We start from the raw sequence: 20,686 nt of genomic DNA, 5'->3' as shown, positions 1-20,686 counted from the left end.
TCTGCCATACAACGAAAGCGAACAAGGACATATTTCGTTTTGACAAGTATCAACTACCGTGACTGGCAACCTCCTACACTTTGTTTCACCTCTTGCCATGGTTTCGTCAAGACTCATTGAGACTTTGACATGTAAGAATAACATGCCGCGTTATGATGCGCGGCTGGTAGAGCAAACTGCTTTGGCCCTATCTGCGACAAAAAAAGTAGTGCACACTCAAGGAAAATTGCAGCTAGATGTCCCGAAGACTCAGCGCCTCACGGTTTTGACTGCGATTTTCCATGCCAGCTCTTTGTATTATGCCAATATTTGTTTTCGTCCAAGCATTCACCCAGAATTCAAAGCAAACAAATCGTACGTGGCAGAGTAATATGATTAGGCGGGTGCACTACTTCTTCAGCCTCCACTGCGTTGCCTGCTATGCATGAAACGGAGCACAAGCTTGGTTACAGTGACTGTCACCTTCTCGTCGACACCAAACAATCTGTCACTGGTGCCAGCTATAGGCTTAGTGATCAGGAGCCCCGTGCCAAGTTCTCACCTCTGCAGCATGTCCTGATAATCGAACCTCATAATCACATGACAGACTGTTCCCTGTGTATAAGGCATACAGCTCATGCATCGATAAGCACTACGACATTCCATTTAATGCCCAACAAAGTATGTCACGTAATTTGTGCAATTTTTGTCCTAATATTAAGGCTTCAGAAAGGAGGTTAGCAAATTATGCGGAGATTTCGTGGACACATCCTAAAATGCTCTACAAAGGTCATAATGCGCAACGTACAAGGTATATTGTCGCATATAAGTTGACCCTGTGCCCCTCACTGGTCAATAAAAAGTTGACTCCAAATATAAGTTGACTAGGGGTGTTCGAATAGTGGTTTTTTGATTCGAAGCGAATTCGAAGCGAATAGCAATTTTCTTCGAATAATTTCGAAGCGAATAGTTCGAATAGTACTCCTGCCACTAAATAAAGGCTGAATGACAGAGGCATTTCCAAAACCATTTATTTTCCTAACACACGATGCCATTACATACTGCACTGAGGCTTTATTTAAAACCATGATTCAAAATTTTAAGAGAACACCTAAAGTGAGTTAAGAACAATTTTTACCGGCTTGGTAATAAAAAGTTCTAACACATAAAAATACCGCCTGCTTTCTAATAAGAAATTAGAGATAAAATACAAAAAATGACAGTATAACAGAACGGTGCCAGTGGTACAACCAATAACTGAAACCATAGGAGTAACTGCACTACACTGCAGCAAGAGCACTGAGAACAATAATGAAAAAAAAAGGGCATTCTGCACTACCGGCGACCAGTGGTCGAACGGGTCGAATGTCCAACACTGAGCTAGGCAATCACGTTCGGTGCACCGACTTGCCACTTGCATTTCTATAGTTTAGGACTCCTCACTTTCTGGCTTGGATTGCGCCTTCTTTTCGGTTACGCCGATGGGACTGCTGCGTCCAAAGATCTTAAAATGGCACATAGGACCTCCTAGCAGCACTGGCAGCATCGCACCATCGCGTATCCACAGCTCCCACAGCACCGATAGGTTGGCCGTACTGTCGGGGACAGAGCGTTCAGGACGCGCCGCCCATGGCTCAAACGCATCGCCATCACCTTGCGGCCGGAGATATTTCGCTATCCGAGGGGTGCTCGTATGGAAACGTCGGCCCTGCTCTGTCTCTCTTGGGTTTAGTGCGGCGAACTGGCACTCTTCTCGGCCTATGCCATCACTCTGACAAGGCGTGTCGCACGATGCATTTTTTTTTTTTTGCATTTCACTAGCAGCTCGCGGCTGCTGTTTGCCGGAGCGTCGCTTCGCTTATCAAGCTGAAGGATCGGAACATCGTTCCAGTCACATTCCCAGAATGGAAGCGGCTGTGCAAAACTCTAGCGCCGCAAGCGAAATGTCATTCTCACTGCTCACGCCTCCTGGCAAAATTGTCCCCGGTAGTACCTCCGAGCATCGTCCTCATCTGTATATTTCTTCTACGTCCTTGTTCACTTTCTGCTGCTCAAATATGCGATCATGAACCAACTAGCTCACCAATCCATCTTATTAACGTTCACTAGCACACTCCCTCCATGGTCCTTGGAACTGTTTGTTACAGAATCACACAGCATTCCAGGCCTGGTCTCAATGCCATCAAACACTTTGTTTAGTCTTCTTTTTGTTACATTCAACCACTGAAACATTACTGCAATGCCGAGAACTGATCCCTCCCTCTAAAGCTCAAAGCAGCTTATAGGCCTCCACACAACTGGACCGGCGCTACAAATCGCCGTCACATCAGGAAACTGGCGAGTTTGGTCATGAGATGATTCAGAGCTCTACAAAACCGACCATCGTGTCACGGCCGGCAACAAAAGGCAAAGCTTACGTTGCTCGAGTGACGCCAGTCCTGGGTGCCACCCATCTCGTGGCACTTGGCAAGCCGTGGGTATTCATCGCCCCCATCCAGGCAGAGCCGCTGGGCCAGACGCAGGTCGTGGCGCACCGTCTCGTACCACAGCTGGGCACCAGAGGAAATGGAATGCTACATTGTTAAGGGTGCACTGAAGCGGAATCTGAACTCGGCTTTTCACCGTGGGAACTTGATCTACACGTTCCGAGCATTCTTAGAAACTTCGAATTATTGTTCTGTGCAGCCGATTTCCATAATTTAAATCGGATTAAACGTCCCGGCTCCCACCTTTTTTTGATTTCTGCGCAGATGCTAGGAGTCGACCAACCTTTCAGCCAATCCCATGGCAGCTTGCCGCTCTGCCATCAGCGGAGTGATACTTAGTGATCGCCAAAAGCAAACAGTCCACAAGTAATTTTATTTCTATGGGCCTAATTTGCAGCTGTGTATAGCCTCTGGCTGGATCCACTTATTCACAGAAACCTAAAAAACAAAATAAAAGTGAAAGCAAAGCTGCCATGTGACTGCCTGAAAGGCATTCCCTACGTTAGTTGACTCCTCCTACATTCAGCGCTGAGCTGAAAAAAAGGCGAGAGCCGGGGCGTTTAATCAGATTTAAAATAGGGAAATCGGCCGCACAGGACAATAACTCGAAGTTTCTAAGAATGTTGGGAACGTGTAGGTCGAGTTGCCATGGCAAAAAGACGAGTTTAGATTCCTCTTTAGTGCACTTCTAAGTTGCTGGTGGCCACACTGTGTGAGACACGGCTTAAAGGTTGCAAGAGAAGGAGGCGGTCTATTAACAAACATTTTGGGCTAAAAAGCATTCCTATGGAATTGAAAATGAGAACAAGTTCAGTTACAACTGGTAATGGCATGGACTGAGTGCACACGTGAACAAAATAGAGCGGCGTTAATTTCCAAGTTTGTCATAATGCAGGAAACATTCAAGGGGATCCCATCAGTAGGAAGAAAAACAGACACAGCGAGTGCTAAACCATGCCGCATAACCACATCAGCTCTAATGAACCTCGTTACAATGAGATCAGATTTTAAGAGAAAATTCGTTCGCCATATCCAATATACACCTTAAAAGCATGCACACAAATCCACAAACAAGCCCGCAAATGAACCCAAGTAAACAACGCTTAAAGGTGAACAACATAAAGTCGGAAAAACATGTCTTTTATTTAAGGGAGACACAGCCTTCACATAAAGCTATTTTATTTTTTGATGTTTTCCCATAAAATGTTCTGAGCAAATCAGAAATAATTTTGTGACTTTATTGGGTTTTCAGAAACACAGTAAAGGGATTCTGAACTAAACCCTTCATTGGGCTCACTTGAACCAAAGAACAAGTGAATGACTTGGTGGCAGCGAAAGCAACCACCAAGACAAAAACCAAACCAAATGAATAAAACCAAACCAAACCAAATAAATAAATAAACAAGCATGCTCAGCTCTGGTCCGCAAGGTGAGATGTCTAGGCAGAAAATCTTAATGGATAATAAAGCCCATTGTTCCCACGTTTCCCCGCAATGCGCAGCTGCCACAGCTCACAAAATTTTTTTCTAGTGCACTTCCCAGTCGATTCCAGCAGTGAACTTTTGGACGGCATAGAAAAAGAGGCTTACAAGCGGATACAACACTTCTCAAAAAATCAATTTTTTTGGCCACTTGTTGGGGATTTCAAAGCATGTACCTAGTTAAGGCTAGATGAATGTGTGAACCATCACCTTTCATTCAGTGTAGGTGAGCGAAAATAAGTACACACAAACAGCAATGCTGGCTGCATGCACAAACTGACTGAATTAAAAATCGATGTGATCTTTGCTGGCAGCACTTGAGGGTTTCCTGAGTGTTTCCTGGATATTTCAAATTACTGGATATATCCAACACACATATTATTATCCCCTTGAAAATCTTTCGCAAACGTACGGACAGAGGCACACCACATCAAACTGCAATTCGGTCGGTCGTTCGACACATCAAAATGTACGCAGTGCCCTTCCAAGGGCATTCCGATGACTTTCCATGCGCAGAGGTGAGTCGGATGTGCAGTTTTCAGTCTACTGTACTCATTGTTTATGCTACATCGGTGTCTTGCGGCAAAGCCAGCCCAGGTAACTAAAGCCTAGCAGCGCACCCCACCTGGCGTGGCTCCCTGCCCGATGGCATTTCAGAAACCAAGCATGCTAATGTTATTAATTGATTACTATATTATACTTTTAGAGCACTGGTGGTAAGTTTAGGCACATTATGATAGGCGGCAGCTTGGTCTAAAGAACCACCCACAGAGGCTTCGATGCAATGCAAGTTAGGCCTAGCAACACCCAGAAAATGGTGCATGGGTGCTATGTATCCCTGCTTCTATGCTACAGATAACCTTGCCTATTGGCCACCTGTAAAATAGAGAATTATTGACATCGGGAACTATTTCACAATCCTCGTGTAGTTTGATGTATACGGGTCTGATTGCATTCAAAGATATTCGATTCGCAACAAATTCTTTATTTTCCGCATCTGTTTCACAACCAAAAATTTTATATTTGCACAGCTCTACCTTTTCGTGTTGATGTCGCAGGTTTTAATCAAGCAGTGGGTAAAACAAATATTAAGTGTGATCTTTTGGATGACCACACCATGGTTTTTAAACAAGAGCTCCTGAGGGGGAGGTGCACTCGGTGACAAGGTGCTGTGTGCCCTTGCCAGGAGCACCAGCATTGATGGCTTGCTCGGTGCACTGCTGCACGCCAAGCTGCACCAGTGTATGCTTAGAAAATTGACGAGTGCTCGAGCATCGGAGCGGAACACAAAGTTTAAACCACACTGCTATAAAACACACTGTACACTCAGATGCTATGGAGAAAGCAGGACCTTTAGACCCCCAGGTGATTCAGTACGCTCGAGATCGGGAGAAAAAATGCCTAATCCCTCTCACACCACAGCTAATGCTTAAACATTCACATTACACAATCGGAACCGCCCCGTTAGTAATTTTTAACCTTGCATAGAAAAATCTGCACCTGACCTTCAGAGCCAGCGTTCAGCATGTTCTCTTTATCTCACCGCAATTGCCAGATGCCGTCAGCTACCACAAAATCGTCCGATTATGCCATGGACCCATGATACAGCAAACACCTTTTGAAGTAAATGGTGCTGAACACCTGCAACATGAGTGAGGCTGACCAAGTGCTTTTGCTGATGATGGATAAACGGACAGGCAGGCGGGTGGACGCGCGGATGTATGATATGAAACTTCAACACTTGCATAAAAAATCTGTCGAAACATTTTTTCTCTACATGATGAGCCCTCCCCTCAAATTGATGTCAACTTTTGTGGAAAAAAGAATGTAGGTTCAATACACGAGTAAATACGGCATCTTTTGTGCACTGCACTTTGTGCCCAATAGTACACCTGGTGTTGGTCCACACATCAAGGAATACTGGTGTGTGAGCACACAGTTGCGTGTGTCGCAGCAGAGGCAGGGCTATTACCAGACCCCCCACCCACCTGGCGCTTGATGTTGGCGCACTCCTTGAGCAGGAACACAGTGCCCTTGGTGGTGACCGCATCCTCAGACTCCACGCACAGCTGGGTGCCAGAGAGCTGCAGCTGCACGCCAGGCAAATGAAAAAAAGGGCAGTGGTTTAGCTCTGGTTAAACCTGGTTGCGTTGCGAGAGCAACGGCTGCTTGGCTACGCTTACGATTCGCTTGTGGTTAGGTGTTTAGGAGTTTTGACCAAGCTCTATTGTTTACACACTAAGAAAACACACAGTTAAGCATTGGTTACAACTTTATTTACACCAATGAATATGCTTCGATGGTCAGTAAAGTAGGCGACGGCGGCGCCATCTGGCAAAGCGAGTGCCGGCGGCTGCGGCAGCTGCTGTGGTTGCTAGGCAATGGCTCAAGATCAATCGTGGAGTCGCCACCAAGCTGAAGAGGCAAAACGGTGGGCGCAGTGTTTCTTTCGCAACAAAAGAGAAAAGACAACCAGTGAGACACCCCGGCATCGAGGAGCTGGCCAGAGAGCGTAGCACATGCAGCGGTAGTGCTTCAGTAGATGAGCATACGGTGGGAGAATAGCTGGAAGCAATGGTACTTTGGACAGAGGGATGGGAAGGCAGCAGATGTCATCACTGTCACCATCATCAGCCTGAGTACACCCACTGCAGGGCAAAGGCCTCTCCCATGTCTCTCTAAAATTAAACCTGTCCTGTGCCAGCCGCGACACAAGCTTCATGTTCTCCACGGGTGATGTCAGCGTCATGGTGCAATTGTTTCAGCTGTTACTGCTTGCTGCAGTCGACATGATGGCAACACGTGCCCAGTATGATGCTCATTTTCCTCACCCTGCATCAATCCTGACATCGAATTCATTTCGTGGACACCTAACCCCTGTTGTGAAGAAGGTGCTGGAGGACTCAAAAATACACCTTGTTGTCATTACCGGAGGAGATGGCATCTATGCTGCAGCCACTGGACGTCTGCCTAAATAAGCTGTCTAAAGAAAAGATAGGGTGTGAAAAAATGTGCACCGATTGGAACCAGGAGGATCAAGCCCTGACACCCTCGGGAAGAATCAAGCGACCATATGAATCGCGGATTGCCAAATGGGTGTGTGCGACTTGGTACAGCCTGCCTCTATACATGGTCATGAAGTCATTCAAGAAAAGCTCGGATGACCTCAGTCTGGAGATGGAGGTGGGGGGGGGCATACCTGGAAGCGGCCAATGATGGCGGGCACCTTCCGTCGCAGCAACTCCAGGTTCCTGGGCGGGGGAAACTTCTTGCGCTTCTTGGGCGGTGCCAGCTCCTCGGGGGTGGGCGGCCGCAGCTCGGGGTACACGTGGTGCATGTACCAGTCGAAGGAGTGGCACCGCAGGCGCTTGCGCAGGGCCTGCCGGGCAGACACATCCCCAAACCACTGGTTGCGGGCGTCCTTGCGGGTCTGCAGGTAGTAGGCCTGAGAGGAGAACGGAGGGGCAGATGGGGCAAGACCACCACACACGGGGAGGGAATGCAGGTGAGGCCTTAAAATGCATGCAGCCAAATGGTGTGTCTTAACACACCTGCGGAGCCGGCACAAAAAACACAAGGAAAATGAGAGGAAACCGAATGGGACATGGGTGGGGCATGTAATGCAAGGGCAAGGTGGCCAATGGTGCCTCAGGACAACAAAGTGGGATCCGAGAGAAGGTAAAACATAGCAGCTGGCACAGAACAGGGTCAACCAGAGTGGACGCTTGTTTCATCTCACAACTTGTTCGCAGCGTTGCGAAAGGAAGAGCTCTCTGGTCCAATCAGGGCCAAGGAAGACAGCAAATAGTCCCTCAAATATCTCAGCAGTGTTGTGACTTTTTTAATTACTGCAGTAATTGAAAAGGTAGCAAAAGGTTGGTGTTATTGAAATACAGTGACCACTTCATTCATTTTCAAGTTAGCAGAGAAAGACTGCACGAACACAGCACTGCAAAGGCCTGCTGCGAAGGTGAGCGCCACACTTCGTAAACATGATGTAGTCTCCTGCGCACATCAGATGGACACTGGTGCTCTTTCCTTCCCAGCAATGAAGCCACCAGTCGTAGGGCTAGCGGGTGTGGAAAAACACATTTTTCACCGCACACCGTTGATTGGCTCAGATCACCACAGCCTTCGGAGCGCTGCAAACAACTTATGAGACGAAGTACAGCCCAAATGAAGTACAATGGAGTACAGATGAAGAATGTGGTGTGAAACCCACATGGGGTTCCAGGGATTGAAGAAGCTTGCTGGCCTCTTAAATCATCTAACCCCTCACCAATCAGTCGCAGCAATAATGCTGTCAAGCGTGTGGATGCACACATTGAGTGCAGAAGACATGAGAAGTGACCAATGCAGGTTACAGTTGTGGACTGCACCCTTCCTATTTGTGTCCGTGTTTGTAGGCATCACAGCCTGCCTTTTCATGCAGTCACTACCAGCATGCTTTGAGCAGTTGCATGTGTTATGAACGCTAACGCCTATGTTTTACAGTGAATGATGCTTGGTTTGGTTTAGTTTATGGGGGTTTAATGTCCCAAAGCGACTCAGGCTATGAGGGACGCCATAGTGAAGGGCTCCAAAAATTTCAACCACCTGGGGTTCTTTAACTCTTTCGCTACCGCGCCATAGGCCATCGTTCGCATATGATCGATTCAAATCGCCCGCGCAAAAAAGCTAATTTTGGAGCGTCGTGGACGTGCTACGCCATCTAGTTAGCGAGCACAACAACTGCTCTTTCGATTGCAGCGTTGGTTTCAGTGTTTTGACATGAGGGGGCGCCGTGAAAAATAAAACTTTGAACGGCCGCAGCAGCGTCAGCCGGAGAAAATGGCGTCCGCGTCGCCGCGCGCTCCTCGAAAGCGAAAGCTGACACCGAGCACGTCGGCCGGTTTCGGTTTCGTGTTTTGCGATGAAAGCAGAGGTTATTAGTCGGGCAACAATGTACAAACGTCAGATTTCGGTTTCGACAGCGAGATTTCGCCTCGGGGGCCTGGAACGTCAGCGCGTACTTGCATATAAGTTCTGTTTTCGTTCGCTGTGTGTTTTCTGCGGTGCATACGGTTTGTAATTGATGACAGTGGTTTATTTTTGTGCTTCAGGGTCTTGACAACGCATGACGAAGACAGTTTGCCAAATGCTCAAGGTCGCGTCGCGTTTTTCAACCAAGACGACAGCTAGGTGTCCATATCGGCACATCGCTGCAGAGCGGCGCTCGGAGATTCGCTCGACTTCTCGACTTTTTTTTTATACTCTTCACAGCGGAAATGATGAAGACCGTGTGCGGAAACACTAATAAGTATGCATGGATGAAGATTTTCAGCAAATTCGGCGTGACGGCTCATGGGAAGACGTGAATCTGTTGGATATTCTGATGTTCATTGGAATCATCATATACATTGGAATTGTTGACCTGCCATGACTGTATCTCTCCTGAAATACCAGAATAATCTATTCTGGCCCTCTGCCATCAAAAATCAGTTCTCAAAATTGGTTTTTCCCTTTTTTTGTTTTTTTTTTTTGCACGTAACGGACCCGGATAATTCAGTGGCGGCAGCTTCTATTGGCAAGACTTGGAAAGTGCCCTGGCTTTTGAACCATATCGATAAAACTTATTTCATCGATCTTGATGTTTTAGAGCTTGCCTAAAATGCCAAATTTTATCAGCTGGCTTTCAGGGAGCAGCTCATTCAAGAAATCTTCGGGTATGATGAGGGAAAAGAAGTCCATGCCCCCAATCCTCTCATAGAATGCATTCAACACCAACCGAAAGGAATGAAAAAAAGAAGAAACTGCTAACTCGGCTATCAGAGAACAAGGGAGGAACAAAGATAAAACCTTATGTGAAGCACTTGTCAGTCTACCTCTGCTTCACATTTTCACCCCTGATTGCTCTTCACAGTGGCACCACAGTCATGACCCATGACTTGACAAGCCATGGAAAGTGCAGTAAATTTTTCTCATAGCTGAAACTGTGAATAATGACAGCTATAAACTTGTGCAACAGTTTGTATATTCCAGTTTTCCTCTAATCAAGTTCGGGCTTAGTGCAGCCGGTAATTTTTGTTTTTGCTATATACTTTTTTTTGTGTTTTTAGCGAATTTCACATATAAATGTTCATTTACTTTTGCACAAACAACTCTTCTGTTTGTATCATTCAGAAGTGTAACTAATAAGCTACAATTTCATGCATTGCAATGTGTGCTGGCTGTATTAGTTCTTGTGAAAAAAATTTTTCTTTCAGTACACTCCAAATTGTGCATTTTTCCGCGGTAGCGAAAGAGTTAATGTGCACTGACATCGCACAGTATACGGGCGCACTTTATATAGAGCTATCTGTTATCAAAATTGTAAATTGTCGCGGAAAATGTCCTAAAGCAACACATGGGCTAAGCGATGCCACAGTGGAGGGCTCCAGATTAATTCTGACCATGTGGGGTTCTTTAATGCGTGCTGACATTGCACAGCGCGTAGGCGCCCGTTGCTGCGCTGAGCAGTGTGTCTTGGCATGAGCCTTGGAGTAACCAAGCGAAGTAGCACATGAGATGGTAAAAGAGAGTGAATGTAGATCGCAGAGGAGGACGAAAGAGTGTGATAGTGAAGAATGCGCAAGGAGGAAGGCAGTAGCATGAAAGTAAGCCATGTGGCGGTGACTCACAACAAAAAATAAAAGAAAGAAAACATTTTTCTGGAGCACGCTCAAAGGCTTGGGCTCCCGCTTCCACCCCTCAGCTCACGGTACTGGGGAGCTTGGAAAGCGCTGCAATAAGACTAGTTTGAATGAACAGGGCAGGTAATGACCGCAGATCCGGATCATGGGAGGAAAATAACTAGAAGAATAAGAATGAAGTGCAGCGCATATGGCAGGTTCGCTCAGGTCATGAATGGCAGTTTACCTAGTATTCCTCAAGAGAAAAGTGTACAACAGCTATATCTTACCGGTACTCACCTATGGGGCAGAAACGTGGAGGCTAACAAAGAGGGCTCAGCTTAAGTTAAGGACAACGCAGTGAGCTATGGAAAGGAAAATGATAGGTGTAACGTTAAGAGATCAGAGTGGGTGGGGGAACAAACGCAGGTTAATGACATCCTAGTTGAAATCAAGAGGAAGAAATGGGCTTGGGCAGGGCATGTAATGCAAAGGCAAGATAACCGCTGGTCCTTAAGGGTAACAGAGTGGATTCCATGAGAAGGCAAACGTAGCAGGGGGCGGCAGAAAGTAAGGTGGGTGAATGACATTAAGAAGTTTGCGGGGATACGGTGGCCGCAACTGGCGAAGGACAGGGTTAGTTGGAGAGACATGGGAGAGGCCTTTGCCCTGCATTGGGCGTAGTCAGGCTGATGATGATGATGTATAAACACACGTGCATAACAAGTATGCACTGTGTGAATTTGTATTTTCGGCTGTAACATGGGAAGTCCACTTAGTAGAAACCACGAATACAATGAACACAACCATCAGGTTCATTATACGTAAGTGGCTCAACTGTATTAGCACAGTTGTGTTGTTTTTCCTTCACTGCCCTTGTCTGCAAGCGCTACCCGTCCCATGATTCGAAACATTACCCAGAGGAAAAGGTGGCACCACTGTTAATGTGTTTTTCATAAAAGCCCACTTCATCCACCGTGGTATTGCCGGCAAGACGAGGTTGCTTGGCTTAGCTAGTGCTAACCATAAAACATGCAAAAATATAAATTTTCACAAAAAAAATATGCAAGAAAATGCTGTTTTATAATCAAAATGTCCTATAATAAGATCTGATAACTGTGCATTGCAATAAATGAGAAGTGCAGACAGGTGTAAACGAGCACTGAATTTATCTGTCAGAGGGGGCCTTCTATTCATATCACAAAATATAACTAACCACCAAAATCAAATTTTTGAGTTTACCAGGCACACTTTTTAGAGCAAATATTCTTTAAAGAAAATTGTTCACTTAAAATAGAACACTTTGGAAGCTTCCGTCTAGGCACTGTAAAAAAATAGAAATGTTTCATTGGTGTCAAATGCTATTGCGAGTTCGTGCTCTATGATCATGCCACGAGAAACGCCCTCTCACTACGTCCTGGCACTGCGCTTATGAATTATGCAACAAAAAACATGAACTCGGAAGCGCAAACCTGTCTTACCATAAGTAAGCAATGCCTGCGATCATGCAAACACATGAAACCTCTCTGCTTAACAAGGTTGTGTTGTTTGGTTTGGTTTATGGGGGTTTAATGTCCCAAAGCGACTCAGGGTACGAGAGACGCCGTAGTGGAGGGCTCTGGAAATTTCGACCACCTGGGTTTCTTTAACGTGCACTGACATCGCACAGTACACGGGCCTCTAGAATTTCGCCTCCATAGAAATTCGACCATCGTGGGTGGGATCGAACCCACATCTTTCAGGTCAGCAGCTGAGTGCCATCACCACTCAGCCACCGCGGTGGACCAAGGTTGTATTGTAAGCCAGTTGGTGATCCATCTTGAAAAAGCGCCTCTGCACAGCAAACAGGGACAAATAAGGCAATGGAAGAAACCCTCTGTGATGTTTCTTCGGTCGCCTTATTTGTCCCTGCTTGCCGTGCAGGGGCGCTTTTTCAGCTTTTTCTCACCCGGAGTGAAATGAAGCACACCGATAACAGTTACCAAACCAACCGCAGACTTGCACTTATCATCCAGAGCTCATAAAACTGCTCTTCACTGAAATGGCATGTCAGCACACATATGTACAAAGAAGTGGATTGGTGAAGGCATTCAATAATTTTCATTTGCTGTCTCAATATACAGAACATCTGCACTGTTTTCAGAAATGTGACAACTTGAAATCGTTTTGCCAGCAGCCATCATTATTTACTACACAAACAATAAACTTTGCCCATCATCACTTGCCTCCCATGGAACTAAAACTAAAGATTACTTCTGTTTCCAAAATCGTGCAGCCAGAAACAACACAGGTGGGTAAGCTCATGCAGGACTTAACATGGAATGATCGACGCTCTTCACAGAGAAAGCAGACCAGTATATCTGTGAATTTTACCTCACAGAAACACAGTTACTGCTACCTGCCCATTCTTTGCAGTGACCATGTTTGTTTCAATGCAGTTACTGCAGCTTTCAGATGCTTCAGATCTCAAATGAACTGCGTGCGCAGCCGGATAACTGCACCACCAGAAAGAGCGCAAAACATCAATAACTTTAAACCAAACAACCAAAAAATCCCATCTGTAAAACAGTCAACAAGCCACCAGATGTTGATCCGGAACCACATTTTCTCAGCATGCCTTGGGCATCTTTAATGGTTGAAATGCAGGGACGCCAGCTTTCCCTCTAGTTAACGTTTAGAAACTCTGCTGGTGTGTCGCTGGTCGGCCGGTCATTGCAGGATGTGCAGCGTCGCCAGTTGGGTGCACTCTAGTTTTGATTTTGCACCACAGGCGAGCATCGTGATAACGTTTTAGAGCGAAAGCTATACTTCACGACCCCAAAGCTGTAAAAGCTCGGCCATCACTGAAGCTTTGACCTTGACCCTGAATAAGTAAATAAACAAAATAAATATTGTCGCAACTAGGATTCGAAGCCACAGCAGCGCGAACAGATCAGCCTCACTGGCCAGTGCACGACAGCACTATGCTACCGATACAGCTAATCACGCCTCGTGTTAAACTGCAATATACTCTCATGCTTTGCATTGCACTTTGCATCTTCATCAACTTCCATGTACAGCGCAAACTGATCAGATCAGCTTAACCTCAATCTATATCATCGCCAGACATGCCGACGACCCAGCAAAGCAAAAGCATGAGCCAACCAGGCTAAACACCTGCTTCCGCATGTCTACTTGGTTTAACTACGCTAAAACTCTACCACACACACACACACACACACACACACACACACACACACACACACACACACACACACACACACACACACACACACACACACACACACACACACACACACACACACACACACACACACAATTTCTGGTACACCTGGTGCTTGCACTTCTACGACGGCAGTTCCAGGTGGTCTCGACAAAGAGACAAGTAGCGACTGACATGTTCGTACCACGCGTCACACAACGTCTTCAAAGAATCCTAGCCACAGCATTTCTGCCGCATATCTCAAAGAATTGATTTCGAGATGCGTGGGGCCCTATTTGACGCAGCGACAGGAGCACATGCACACTTCGTCAATGCCAAAAGCATGCAAGGTCTCAGTATTAATTCATCACAGGACGAAAACAAGTGCTTATATAATGCGCGAGCGAAAAAAAGAAGCTATGCACTTTAGCCAGTGTTGTGGGTGCATCCATTATGTATACACGTCCACTGTTCGAGTCTGATTTCTAGGAGAACCCCGAATATCGTGTCAGGGCACAAATTTCAAAACAGTGAAAGACCAATGCCGAGATGTTTGGAAATAAACCTTGTCCATGGATTATCAGGTATAACTTATCAGTGCTCTCTACCGGTTTCATGACACCGAAGTTTGACAAACAATGCATGCACTGGGATCCCAGAATAATGTGGCAGCATGATGCCCACCTTGTACTCATCCATCCAAACGTGCGCCACGCGGAGAGAGTTCTTGGTGAGGGTGTCTTCACCACTGGGCGATCCGTAGGGCCGCCTCCGACGAAACACGTGCCCCACCCGGGAGCAGGGCAAGATCTCCAGCCGACCACCGCACATCCAGATCTGAGTGCCAGAAGAGAGGCTCATGTCAACCCCTGCATGTCTGCTGCCCAACACAGCGCACCTAGTGCCGAGCCTAGTAGATGCACACCCCAATCATACCAAGAACACTGACTGCCCTGGTTGCACTCAAAGTTGCCAATGACACATCATGCCCCATGACCTCGACAGATAGCCGTAGTACTGCTAATCTAGTAAAAAGGCATCACCAGTGCTCCAATCAGCATCTGACAGTGGTGCACATCAGTGTTCATTATGCCAGCTGATGTGCGGTCGATAAGCACTGCCAACGCGGGCAGGCGACTGAGCTCAAAAAGTAAAACTACACGGCCGGGCTAGTTTTGGCCAAGCAACGGGGCTTCTCTGACCATTGCAATGCCTGTCGTTAAGCACACGTCAGAGGTGAAAAGGCTGCATGCACTTGCCCTGCCCGTGACACTGCAACTGAGCCCCTCCGTAGAGTCCCAAGTGAAATTCCGCTAAAGGGTTTGCCCCCATATAACACCTGACCAAAACAAGATAGTGGAGCTCCCGCCAGAAGACTTGTGAAGGCAGCAGTAGCAGTGCCATGGGTGTGTGCACGAAGTATGGAGCACCTCATGGGAGAAAAAAGAAAAAAAAGAAGCTCACTGTTTCGAGCTGCGATTGTACACAATGGGCTGTTGGCCATCTTGGTTTGATAAACTGCGATAACCTGGAAAGCCCACTTATAGAATTTCGCATAAGGTGCTAGGCCAGCAATGTCCAATGACACAAACCGCGAGATGTCACAGTCCAGATGATAAACGACAGAAAACAAAGTAAAAAGGATGCTTCTGAACTGTTCTTCCGACGCTCTCAATTCAGTCTTTAGGTAATTTGGTTCCATACCAATCGTATTTGCGAAAGTTGGTGGTATTCAGTCGTAACCAGTCATAGGAATTGTTGCATAACTATTTACCAAATAAAATACAGTATTTACATGATTGTAAGTCGACCCCCCAATATTGCATGTCAAGAAAAAAACAACTTGGAGGTCATTTAAGCTTGGCCTTCAATAGTAGAACGCGCATGATCTGGCCGCCACCACTTACCGTGAGCTGCTATCAGCTCTCGCACACGGGCGAACCCGAGGACACAATCCAAAACAAAAATGTATTAGTCACTGGACTACTCATCCACACTTGCGCCATCATCCTCACTAGTGCTGCTGTCGTGATCGCTGCTATGGTCCCATAGCACATCGTTCTAATGTCGCTGTGCAGCGAAATCCCACACTTCGCAAACAGACACACCACAAAACTACAGGGGACCGCCGAAAATATTGCCTCGCTGCTGTGATCGCACCTGTATCACCCGTTCCGAGGCATCGCACTTATGGCCTGGCACGCAGTTGTTTGTTTCTTCGGCATAAAGAATGTCAGCCATCTTGAATGTAGCCATTAATAAGCGCCGGATGCTTACTGGACCCGGAACACAAATGACAACTGACGGAACATTACATTACAAACTGCCCACACGAAAATGATTTCCATTACCAGCTGGAATATGGAACCTGGAAATATTTTCCAGCTTGGAATCAGGCAGGAAATATTTTCCAGCTGGAGATCAAGCTGGAAATATTTCCAGCTGGGAATCAAGCTGGAAATATTTCCAGCTGGAAATCAAGCTTGAAATAATTCCAGCTGGAAATCAAGCTGGAAATAATTCCAGCTGGAAATAATTCCAGCTGGGAATGAAGCTGGAAATAATTCCAGCTGGGAATCAAGCTGGAAATATTTCCAGCTTGGAATCAGGCAGGAAATATTTTCCAGCTGGAAATCAAGCTGGAAATAATTCCAGCTGGGAATCAGACATGAAATATTTACCAGCTGGAGATCAAGCTGGAAATATTTCTAGCTGGAAATCAAGCTGGAAATATTTCCAGCTGGAAATCAAGCTTGAAATAATTCCAGCTGGGAATCAAGCTGGAAATAATTCCAGCTGGGAATCAAGCTGGAAATAATTCCAGCTGGAAATCAAGCAGGAAATATTTACAGCTGGAAATCAAGCAGGAAATATTTCCAGCTGGAAATCAAGCTGGAAATATTTCCAGCTGGAAATCAAGCTGGAAATAATTCCAACTGGGAATCAAGCTGGAAATATTTCCAGCTGGGAATCAAGCTGGAAATAATTCCAGCTGGAAATCAAGCTGGAAATATTTCCAGCTGGAAATCAAGCTGGAAATATTTCCAGCTGGGAATCAAGCTGGAAATAATTCCAGCTCGGGATCAAGCTGGAAATAATTCCAGCTGGAACACAAGCAGGAAATATTTCCAGCTGGAAATCAGGCTGGAAATAATTCCAGCTGGAAATCAAGCTGGAAATAATTCCAGCTGGGAATCAAGCTGGAAATAATTCCAGCTGGAAATCAAGCTGGAAATAATTCCAGCTGGGAATCAAGCAGGAAATATTTCCAGCTGGGCATCAAGCTGAAAATAATTCCAGCTGGAAATCAAGCTGGAAATAATTCCAGCTGGGAATCAAGCAGAAAATAATTCCAGCTGGAAATCAAGCTGGAAATAATTCCATCTGGGAATCAAGCTGGAAATAATTCCAGCTGGGAATCAAGCTGGAAATAATTCCAGCTGAAAATCAAGCAGGAAATATTTCCAGCTGGAAATCAAGCTGGAAATAATTCCAGCTGGGAATCAAGCAGGAAATATTTCCAGCTGGAAATCAAGCTGGAAATAATTCCAGCTGGGAATCAAGCTGGAAATATTTCCAGCTGGAAATCAAGCTGGAAATAATTCCAGCTGGGAATCAAGCTGGAAATAATTCCAGCTGGGAATCAAGCTGCAAATGATTCCAGCTGGCAATCAAGCTGGAAATAATTCCAGCTGGAAATCAAGCTGGAAATAATTCAAGCTGGGAATCAAGCAGGAAATATTTCCAGCTGGGAATCAAGCTGGAAATAATTCCGGCTGGGAATCAAGCTGGAAATAATTCCAGCTGGAAAACAAGCAGGAAATATTTCCAGCTGGAAATAATTCCAGCTGGGAATCAAGCTGGAAATAATTCCAGCTGAAAATCAAGCAGGAAATATTTCCAGCTGGAAATCAAGCTGGAAATAATTCCAGCTGGGAATCAAGCAAGAAATATTTCCAGCTGGAAATCAAGCTGGAAATAATTCAAGCTGGGAATCAAGCAGGAAATATTTCCAGCTGGAAATAATTCCATTGCAGAAGAACTTGCTTTGGGGCTAGTTGGTTCATGATTGCAGTTCAGAATGGCGCAAAAGTGGTTTTCTTTTCTGCCGATGGTGTTTCGAAATATGAATTCAAACCAAGAATATGTGTTTTTTCTGCTTCCGGTTCATGGTTGATATGTCTTGCCTTATAAAAGAGGGTGTTTCTGAAATAAATTCAGTTGGTAGTAGGCGCTCTTTGTGTCATCCCCTTTTTTCCTGTGTGTGTCTTTTGCGCCATTCTGAACTACAAATAATTCCAGCTGGGAATCAAGCAGGAAATAATTCCAGCTGGAAATCAAGCTGTCCAGCTGGGAATCAAGCTGGAAATAATTCCAGCTGAAAATCAAGCAGGAAATATTTCCAGCTGGAAATCAAGCTGGAAATAATTCCAGCTGGGAATCAAGCAGAAAATATTTCCAGCTGGAAATCAGGCTGGAAATAATTCCAGCTGGAAATCAAGCTGGAAATAATTCCAGCTGGGAATCAAGCTGGAAATAATTCCAGCCGGGAATCAAGCTGGAAATAATTCCAGCTGGAAAACAAGCATTTCCAGCTGGCAATCAGGCTGGAAATAATTCCAGCTGGAAATCAAGCTGGAAATAATTCCAGCTGGGAATCAAGCAGGAAATATTTCCAGCTGGGCATCAAGCTGGAAATCAAGCTGGAAATAATTCCAGCTGGAAATCAAGCTGGAAATAATTTCAGCTGGGAATCAAGCAGGAAATAATTCCAGCTGGGAATCAAGCTGGAAATAATTCCAGCTGAAAATCAAGCAGGAAATATTTCCAGCTGGAAATAATTCCAGCTGGGAATCAAGCAGGAAATATTTCCAGCTGGAAATCAAGCTGGAAATAATTCCAGCTGGGAATCAAGCTGGAAATAATTCCAGCTGGGAATCAAGCTGGAAATAATTCCAGCTGGAAATCAAGCTGGAAATAATTCAAGCTGGGAATCAAGCAGGAAATAATTCCAGCTGGAAATCAAGCTGGAAATAATTCAAGCTGGGAATCAAGCAGGAAATATTTCCAGCTGGGAATCAAGCTGGAAATAATTCCGGCTGGGAATCAAGCTGGAAATAATTCCAGCTGGAAAACAAGCAGGAAATATTTCCAGCTGGGAATCAAGCTGGAAATAATTCCAGCTGAAAATCAAGCAGGAAATATTTCCAGCTGGAAATCAAGCTGGAAATAATTCCAGCTGGGAATCAAGCAAGAAATATTTCCAGCTGGAAATCAAGCTGGAAATAATTCAAGCTGGGAATCAAGCAGGAAATATTTCCAGCTGGAAATAATTCCATTGCAGAAGAACTTGCTTTGGGGCTAGTTGGTTCATGATTGCAGTTCAGAATGGCGCAAAAGTGGTTTTCTTTTCTGCCGATGGTGTTTCGAAATATGAATTCAAACCAAGAATATGTGTTTTTTCTGCTTCCGGTTCATGGTTGATATGTCTTGCCTTATAAAAGAGGGTGTTTCTGAAATAAATTCAGTTGGTAGTAGGCGCTCTTTGTGTCATCCCCTTTTTTCCTGTGTGTGTCTTTTGCGCCATTCTGAACTACAAATAATTCCAGCTGGGAATCAAGCAGGAAATAATTCCAGCTGGAAATCAAGCTGTCCAGCTGGGAATCAAGCTGGAAATAATTCCAGCTGAAAATCAAGCAGGAAATATTTCCAGCTGGAAATCAAGCTGGAAATAATTCCAGCTGGGAATCAAGCAGAAAATATTTCCAGCTGGAAATCAGGCTGGAAATAATTCCAGCTGGAAATCAAGCTGGAAATAATTCCAGCTGGGAATCAAGCTGGAAATAATTCCAGCCGGGAATCAAGCTGGAAATAATTCCAGCTGGAAAACAAGCATTTCCAGCTGGAAATCAGGCTGGAAATAATTCCAGCTGGAAATCAAGCTGGAAATAATTCCAGCTGGGAATCAAGCAGGAAATATTTCCAGCTGGGCATCAAGCTGGAAATAATTCCAGCTGGAAATCAAGCTGGAAATAATTTCAGCTGGGAATTAAGCAGGAAATAATTCCAGCTGGGAATCAAGCTGGAAATAATTCCAGCTGAAAATCAAGCAGGAAATATTTCCAGCTGGAAATAATTCCAGCTGGGAATCAAGCAGGAAATATTTCCAGCTGGAAATCAAGCTGGAAATAATTCCAGCTGGGAATCAAGCTGGAAATAATTCCAGCTGGGAATCAAGCTGGAAATAATTCCAGCTGGAAATCAAGCTGGAAATAATTCAAGCTGGGAATCAAGCAGGAAATAATTCAAGCTGGGTCAAGCAGCAGCACCATCGGGACATCCGCTGGCTGAACACAACGCACCCACGTCAGCACCCGTTGACCCTGCACCCCAGGAGACGACGCTGCGCCGGTCAGCCCGGGTGAAGAAACCAGTGGATCGCTATGGCTATTAGGAGGAACGGATGCTGCTGATAGCAGAAGCGATAAGCCACCAACTGAACCCGTGCCGACACCGATCTTTCATTCGTTTCTCTCTCTCCCTCGCCCCTCTTTCCCTCGCCCTTCTGGCTATATAATATCCCTTGATCCGAGAATAAAGCGTCATTCTCCGGCCTGGCTACGCTGTCTGATGCATCGACCGGGAGCGGCTTGTCCACCGACAACGCCGTCTCAACAGTGGCGACGAGGCTGAACCAGGACATCGGGCCCAGGGCAGCGGCACACATGGGTCACAGGCTACCGGACTTCGATGATGAAAAAGATAAGTGGCAAGCTTACCTAGTGAAAGTTGAAGCGTACTTGGAAGCCAATGAAATCACAGTTGACGCAAAGAAAAGGGCCTTGCTCGTAGCCGCCCTTGGGACAAAGACAGTTCAAGTTTTGTGCA

At 45.6% G+C, this 20,686-nt stretch overlaps 1 protein-coding gene across 11 annotated transcripts in view; it reads right to left on the bottom strand.

Annotated features, from left to right (window-relative positions):
* LOC149345167 (polypeptide N-acetylgalactosaminyltransferase 11-like) overlaps positions 1-20,686 on the bottom strand; it is a 78,678-nt gene that overhangs the window by 12,765 nt on the left and 45,227 nt on the right. For 10 of the 11 annotated variants that reach the window (XR_016283255.1, XM_089546479.1, XM_089546477.1 and 7 more), the window contains 4 exons: positions 14,483-14,635; positions 7,146-7,391; positions 5,935-6,036; positions 2,397-2,528 (listed from right to left, as the gene is read on the bottom strand). Coding sequence is in view for 10 of the 11 variants with exons in the window: in XM_089546479.1 (XP_089402605.1) it covers positions 2,397-2,528; positions 5,935-6,036; positions 7,146-7,391; positions 14,483-14,635 (633 nt within the window). In the remaining variant the exon portion in view is untranslated. The remainder of the gene's footprint in view (positions 1-2,396; positions 2,529-5,934; positions 6,037-7,145; positions 7,392-14,482; positions 14,636-20,686) is intronic. The other variant, XM_089546482.1, reaches the window with a different exon arrangement.

This window comes from Amblyomma mixtum, chromosome 5 (assembly GCF_055824585.1).
Source record: "Amblyomma mixtum isolate Tamu chromosome 5, ASM5582458v1, whole genome shotgun sequence".
Taxonomy (NCBI): domain Eukaryota; kingdom Metazoa; phylum Arthropoda; class Arachnida; order Ixodida; family Ixodidae; genus Amblyomma; species Amblyomma mixtum.
This window is presented reverse-complemented; position numbering and strand designations above follow the sequence as displayed.